This window comes from Bidens hawaiensis, unplaced genomic scaffold, assembly GCF_021521415.1.
Source record: "Bidens hawaiensis isolate Kalapana, Puna unplaced genomic scaffold, B.hawaiensis_p1.1 tig00006258_1, whole genome shotgun sequence".
NCBI classification, from domain to species: domain Eukaryota; kingdom Viridiplantae; phylum Streptophyta; class Magnoliopsida; order Asterales; family Asteraceae; genus Bidens; species Bidens hawaiensis.
This window is the reverse complement of record NW_027491415.1, coordinates 430,737-437,199: the sequence shown is the minus strand read 5'-3', so window position 1 is coordinate 437,199 and position 6,463 is coordinate 430,737. Positions and strand designations below refer to the sequence as shown.

General features: G+C 33.5%; 1 protein-coding gene across 1 annotated transcript; it reads left to right on the top strand.

Annotated features, from left to right (window-relative positions):
• Window positions 1-6,349, top strand: LOC143631840 (uncharacterized). Its single transcript, XM_077100466.1, has 14 exons — window positions 1-32; window positions 1,272-1,510; window positions 1,616-1,911; window positions 1,974-2,355; window positions 2,755-2,795; window positions 2,926-2,994; window positions 3,782-3,885; window positions 3,973-4,051; window positions 4,330-4,428; window positions 4,492-4,560; window positions 4,849-4,898; window positions 4,974-5,055; window positions 5,712-5,806; window positions 5,890-6,349. Exons 1-14 carry the CDS (start codon window positions 1-3, stop codon window positions 5,975-5,977), a joined length of 1,725 nt encoding a protein of 574 aa, XP_076956581.1. The 3' UTR covers window positions 5,978-6,349.
• The last annotated feature ends 114 nt before the right edge of the window (window positions 6,350-6,463 follow it).

Sequence of the window (6,463 nt, the reverse complement as noted above, 5' to 3'; positions counted from 1 at the left end):
ATGAAGCTTTCAGAACACTGGAATGTAGGAACGTAACATGTGCACAAACATCACTAGGAGAATTATATCAGCTTATTACAAAAAAAAGGTTCCTAAGTGATTGTGAAAAGACGAGCAGTCGTTTTGGCTTAGCCTGCCAGGACAACCATCTTAAGATCAAATGCAAAGATAAGTCGTCTTGCAGTTGTTCGAAAAAGTCCCACTTCTTGTTAGAAAATCTTCTTCTTGAAGAATAATGCCGACTATGTTTCTTCGAGAACTTCATTATGTTATTATTGTTATAAGAAACATAATAGTATAACAGTTTTTAATTATCAGTTGATAAAGAATCTAAATATTATATAACTTTTAACAATATTCATAAATATAGAGAAAAGATGCAATACGCTAATGTCTTAACGTACAACAGGCACGCGAATCCATTATTTTACGAAAATGATCCATGAAATCACATCCAAACTTCTCGGAATCGTCAATACATATCCAATTAATCATTGGTTCACCGAAAAAAAACCAGTTTTGGATAGTTAATCGATCAATTTTTCACTTTTTTTCACGAAAACTATTTTTGAGCGTTTTCTGAGCGTTTTAGGTTTTTGGCTGAGCGTTTTAGTTTTTTTTGAGCATTTCTGAGCGTTTTAGGTTTTTGCCTTTGAGCGTCTCGCGTACCTATTGTACGTTAAGGCATTAGTGTACAGTAACGTCTGCACCCTATAAATATAAATAGTTATGACGTTATCTGATTTTTGAAACCAGTGTGTACCAATGGTTTGATAAGCGACGATTTTGAAAACATTGATATTTATACTTTATAAGCAAGTTGTTGGTCAAGTATGTATGTTTCGAAAATTGTAGCATGCAACCCGAAAATGAGGAATGGGAAATTGTAGCACTTCCCATTTATAGTAAAATTAACATACACTTGTCTCGCAATTGAATCCGATACTCGTTTCCTAGTATGTAACATCCTGTAATGTTTGAGCCTGGACATACTATTTTGCAAGCCTGGACATAGGTAAAGGTAATGTTTGTGTTTTGTATGTATGTTTTGCAAGTCAAACTTTGACTTTTTTTGGTTAGTTTCTTGATCTGAAAGGTAAATATTTCAGGCTTGAGAATATGTAATGATTTGGTGTTTATTATTATTATTATTATTATTATTATTATTATTATTATTATTATGACAACTTTTTGACATGAATGAGAATAAATTTGATTGATCTTGAGATTTAAATAAGCGAAAATATATCATTGCGTGCGTGAAAATGGAGGAAAGCGTTAACACCGTCCGCAGAGGAGCTGCTAAGAAGGATCCAGGTGCTGGAAGCATGCCATGCTCACATCAAACAACAAATATCCAAACTCCTGCAGCAGCCGAATCCCGAACACCTTCGAAGAGCCATCGGTGACACTTTATCTTTGAAGCTAAGAGAAGCTCAGTTTTTGAATATAATGCAGTCCATGGGTCAGGCTATACATGTCTTTGATCTCAAGTATCGGATTAACTTTTGTTGAGCCTGTTGTCTGTCCAGTGGCGGATCCAGGAATTTTTTTTCATGGGGATAAAAAAATTTATCGGAGTAAACTAATGAGTTAAAATGTATTTATGTTTGCAGGAACCGAACGGCAGAAGAGATATACGGTTTTACAGCTGATCAGGTTTATGGGAAAACTCCAACGGAGATTCTGGTGGATCCAAAAGACGCGGTGTTAGCAGATTATCTGCTAGAACGAACTGTAAGCGGAGAGAGTTGGTCAGGGGAGTTTCCTGTAACCAATAACCGAGGAGAAACGTTTGTGGTTATTTGTACCAACACACCGTTTCGTGATGAAAACAGACGACTAATTGGAGGTATTTGTATATCCAGTGATTCACGTCCGTATCAGTTAATGAAACCGTCCTCTAAATCTGCAGATATCAAACTTGGTTAGTATAGACTATAGATATCCAATTTGGTAAGTATTTGCCTTAGTACAATTTTATTAGATTAATGAATGAGTTTGAAATGCAGAGAAATGCTAAAGACAAGTTAGAGGAATGGATGGGTAAAAAGAGATGTGTGTGGCCGTGGAAAGCGAATGAAAGAGGCGAGTCTCTTGTTGATAAACTTTGTAATTTTGGTTGGCAACGATTACACGTGAATCAAGAGGAGGCTTGTTTGAACGGTAATATTAAGATTAATGCGGCTTCAGGGGTGTGGACATCTACGTTATGCGTTAATAGCACAAGTAGCTTGAGTAATGATGACACTAGTAATAGTACTAGTACTGATCAGGCTATCGTCAAAGTCCAAATGAACTCGGATTATGAAATCTTATGGGAAGACTTGATAATTAGACAACAGATTGGGCAAGGTATGTATCAAATAACTCAAAAGGACCGGGTACATTAATAATACGGGTCATTCTAAAGCTACACAACCCCCTTTTGATTTCACACCATCAAACGGCCGTCCACGGTACACACTACACTCAAACGGTCATTTTGACCAAAAAAGTCATCTTAAAAATAATTGATCAGGACGGCCGTTTGAACAATATGTGGATGACTTTCTGACCATAGGGGGTCAAACTTTGAAAATTGTTGGTCAGGACGACCGTTTGGTCAATATTGGATGCATGTCCTGACTATAGACGGTCAAACTTTGAATTTTTTTTGTCAGAATGGATGTCCGAGGGTGTGTGTATACTTGTCCCCTAATAATATATATGGTTGTTTTCATTCATGATGAATTGTTTTACATTTCATGGCAGGTTCATGTGGGACTGTATATCACGGACTGTGGTGTGGATCAGTATGTTCTGCATGTCCGATTCCACTCGTTAATTTGCATTTCTAATAGAATCCATTATTGTAAAAATATGTAGTTAACTATTTCATCATAGATAGGAAGTGAAATGTGAATTTTCATATCTTGCACGCAGGATGTTGCGATCAAATTATTTACACATCAAGAGTATTCCGATGATGTGATGGTATCGTATAAACAGGAGGTAATTAATGATCAAGTAAATTGGTCACTTCTTTCTAACTTAGGGTGGATATATATATATATATATATATATATATATATATAGGGGTGTGATATAGAGTGAACTCCTTTTAAAGAGAGAACTAGAGAACTAGTAAAGAATTATTTTTAAAAAAATATTTTGTGATTTCTTTTTCTTTACTCCTAATAAGATGATATTGTTCTTAAAAAAAAACTTGTCGGTGTAGTACTGTAGTGCATATATGCACTAATGCCTATTGCATATATACAATAGTGTTTTATTGCATATAATACAAAGCAATTGCATTATCCAATACACACTATTGAATATATGCAAATACGACACTAATAATTGTATGCAAAACACATTATCGCATATATGTAATACAACACTAATGCACATATGCACTATATCGATTTTTTTTAATTTTTGTATATAATATAACACTATTGCAAATATACAATACAAACAACTATATATATGCTATTCAACACTATTTAAAATATCAAAATGCACACTATTGCACATATGTATTATAAAAAAAGTCGGTGTATTGCATATATGCATTACTCGTTAATTTTTTTTTATTTTTTAATTTTTTTAATTTTTATATTTTTTTGTGGTGAAGAATAACAACATATAAGAAGGATGAAAGAAAAAAAATTTTAAAAATATTTTTTTAAATTAAATTAAAAATATTTCATTATTAGTTCTCTAGTTCTCTCCATAAAATGGAGTTCTCTCATGATCCTCTCCCTATATATATATATATTAGGTTTGTTTGAAGGTATCTCTTATGAAAAGGCTTCGACATCCAAATATTTTACTTTTCATGGGCGCTGTAACAGCTTCACCTAAACATCTATGCATTGTCACCGAGTTCCTTCCCCGGTACATACGTTTTTATTGATAATATTCTATCATATTAGCATAAACTGAGATATCATGTTGTTTCAGTCTAGTACTTTGTTTATGTAGAGGAAGTTTGTTTCGGATTTTACAGCGAAATTCAGCCCGATTAGATTGGAGACGACGTATTTGTATGGCCATTGATATTGTAAGTAATATATAAAGTATATATTAGTTTATATACAATTTTAGGCTGCTTCCATTTCTTTCTTATTGTATAACATCAAAATACACAAAACTTAAATTAGTAACAACCATGCTAATAGTTATAAAATTAATAATCATAATAATAATAATAATAATTACTTAAGTATATGTTCGTTAAATATGAAAGCGATAAGATCTAAGTAATAATTATATATGCTGTCATATTTATACGAGTTTATACCATCTGCTTTCTTATTTGTGATTATGTTACATATGTAGGCACGAGGCATGAACTACCTTCATCATAGCAATCCGCCCATTGTTCACCGTGATTTGAAGTCTTCAAATCTTCTTGTCGACAAGGATTGTACCGTTAAGGTATATCCTTATGTTTTTATATATGTTTATATTTTTTCAACTAGTAAATAATATGATTTTTAGGTTGGTGATTTCGGTCTCTCTCATATCAAGCATCATACGTACCTCAATACAAAGTCAGGAAAAGGAACGGTATGTACGTTTTCATTGCCATATGATTTGAAATTAGATTTAACTTTTAACTAAAACGCACACATTTTAGTTTGGTTTTGTTGTTGATATGTAGCGTATATGTTGATATAGCGCATATGTGTATGTGATATCTAGCGTATATGTAACATATACGCTTGTCTGTTGTTTTGCCGTGTATGTTTGTCTATAAATACTTGATTTGTAATCACTATTACACTTGAATGATAATTGATGTTTTGAATTTTACATTTGTTTTCATTTGAATTCTTGTTGATGATCTTTTTTTAGCCCCAATGGATGGCTCCAGAAATTATTTGTAGCGAGCAAGCGGATGAAAAGTACGCCCAAAGTTCATTTTATTTTATTGTACATATATTGGAGATCAATCCAATATATTGTGTTGGCGTTGGTAGGTCCGATGTGTATAGCTATGGAGTCGTATTGTGGGAAATTGTCACAGAGAAGGTCCCTTGGGATGATCTTAACCCCATGCAGGTATGTTATATTGTTATTGTCAACTCAATATTGAATAATTAGGCTGAAGGAGTATTATCATGTAAATTGCTGGCTGGCAATTAATACACGAGACACGAATACATGACACATACCTACACGACTTTAACAGGTAACAAGTAAGGCCTTAACATGTTTCGTGTACTAATCAGGTAGACACGAATTTACATGTTAATTTTCATGTCTAAACAGGTAAAATACATGTTTACCTGTTAAGTACATGATTAGATTTTTATAGTTAAACATATATATAATTATAAGTTATCCTAAACCCTAAATTTCTAAAACATTCTCACTCTTTGTTTCTTAGTCGTCACTACTCACAAATCACGAACATTCCCTCTCCGGCTTTTGTTTCACTACACAGGGTGCCAAATATGTTTTTCTAAATAGCTCTTATCGTGTTTTGTCGTGTTAACTAGGTAGTTACAGGTTCGTTTTTGGGATACACGTACACGATAAGTTTTCGTGTCGTGTACAGGTATACACATTTCGTGTCTTATCGTGTACGGGTATTATGATATGCCAGCCCTTTAATTGCATAGTTAGTATTTATTAATTACTCATGTTGACATGTGTTTTATTTAGTGATCATTAGGATCCTAAGAATAATTATGTGTATAGTACGTACATCGCAGGTTATTGCAGCTGTAGGTTTCATGAATCGAAGACTGGAGATTCCCAAAGATGTGGATCCGCTGTGGGCTTCGCTTATCCAAAGTTGTTGGTGCAGGTTAGTTCATAAAAGAATACTTAAAACTTCAAATTCACACTCGATGTTAAACAAACGATTGACTACTTTCTTTTTACGGCAAGTGAACCAAAATCCCGACCTACGTTCCAAGAAATACTACATAAACTTAAGGACTTGAAAAAGAAGTTTGCGGTTGAGCGAAGGAGATAACAGCTGGAAAGGAAAAATATGTGTACATGCTTGCTGTTGGAAAAGTTACACAAGTGAATGATGTAGGTGCAAATGAATCACAATGATTCTCTGCAGCTTTTTTTTCGGTTAAACTAAACAATGACAACAATCTTAGCTGGACGCACCCGACATTCGACCAACACCATACCTATTGGAGTTATGTTGTGAGACGTTGGCTAGACGCTGTGGAAACTCAAAAGTATAATACTATAGATAACACGAATAATTATATTTATAATGTTTTACAATGGTTTTCCACAGAAAATAATACTGTAAATGTATATTTTTTTTGTTGGAGAGCTAGCAATAATTTTCCAACAAAAATCGTATTGTTACTATCTTCTTGTAATAATGTAGCAAAATCAGGGCTAGTTTGTCCTTTTGTTTGAAATTACTTGTAGTATAAATTTTGTAGGAATTTTTCGTTGGAAAATGAAACGTTTTGTAGTAATGGATGGTGTTGAC